Here is a 1,141-nt window from a genome sequence, read left to right on the forward strand (position 1 = left end):
GAAAATGACCTTCCCTTCACCATCCATGGCCTGTTCTCCCGTGCAGGACAATGTCCACATGAAGCCTTCTCCTTACCAGTTTGTGGATCTGGTCCAGGACCAAGTCTCCTTGCCGATGGTGTAATGGCCTCTGGAGTAATTACTGGCTGCATCTTCCTTGTCAGTGATCAGCTGCTCCGGGTGGAAGAGCTGCCTATAGGTCCCTGTGTGCACTTCACCTACAAAGAGAACACATGTGCTGTGAGGCTTTAAGGCCTACTGTACACCAAGGTGGACACGTTCCAGGACTGTTCACTTCTACAAAGTACATGCTGTTCAGAGTACATGAGCTACATGTTGTAGGTCAACAGTGGCAGTGTCTGGTAGAAAATGTCTCTGTGTGGGGCCGGGTGTGGTGGCTCACGCCTATAATCCCAGCACCATGGGAGCCCGAGGCGGGAGGATCACAAAGTCAGAAGATCGAGAGGCCAACATAGGGAAACTCCATCTCTACTAGCTCTTAAAAGGGTAGAATAACAAACTAAAATAGAAGGGAGAAGGTAAATAGAAGGGAGAAGGCTGAGTGAGGTGACTGACACCTGTAATCCCAACGCTTTGGAAAGCCAAGGTAGGAGGATTGCTGGGGCCCAGGAGTTCAAAGCTGCAGTGAGCTGTGATTGTGCCACTGCATTCCAGCCTGAGTGACAGAGCTCTTAAAAAAAAAAAAAAAGGTTATTATTGCTACATTTAAGACTTCAGCCCTGGAGCGGAGATCTGAGTTGCTTCAAATATACACTGTTAATTAGCAGCAGTTACAAAATGCTGTTTTATGTTAGTTTTTATGTTATTTTGTTTTATTTTGTTTATTTATTTTTGAGACAGAGTCTTGCTCAGTGGCAGGATCTCAGCTGACTGTAACCTCTGCCTCCCGGGTTCAAGCGATTCTCCTGTCTCAAGCTCCTGAGTAGCTGGAAAAGGCACGTGCCACCATACCTGGCTAATTTTTATATTTTTAGTAGAGACTGGGTTTCACCATGTTGGTCAGGCTGGTCTCGAGCTCCTGACCTCCTGATCCACCTTCCTCGACCTCCCAAAGTGTTGGGATTACAGGCATGAGCCACCGTGCCCAGACTATTTTATTATTTTTTGAGACAGGGTCTCA

General features: G+C 47.1%; 1 protein-coding gene across 1 annotated transcript in view; it reads right to left on the minus strand.

The window, feature by feature from the left end:
* Positions 1 to 72: 72 nt before the first annotated feature.
* LRRC74B (leucine rich repeat containing 74B) overlaps positions 73 to 1,141 on the minus strand; it is a 21,509-nt gene continuing 20,440 nt past the window's right edge. The window contains exon 12 of the mRNA XM_011963803.1: positions 73 to 218. Coding sequence (XP_011819193.1) covers positions 73 to 218 — 146 coding nt within the window. The remainder of the gene's footprint in view (positions 219 to 1,141) is intronic.

The sequence above is a fragment of the Colobus angolensis genome, unplaced genomic scaffold (genome assembly GCF_000951035.1).
Source record: "Colobus angolensis palliatus isolate OR3802 unplaced genomic scaffold, Cang.pa_1.0 Scaffold626, whole genome shotgun sequence".
Taxonomy (NCBI): Eukaryota; Metazoa; Chordata; class Mammalia; order Primates; family Cercopithecidae; genus Colobus; species Colobus angolensis.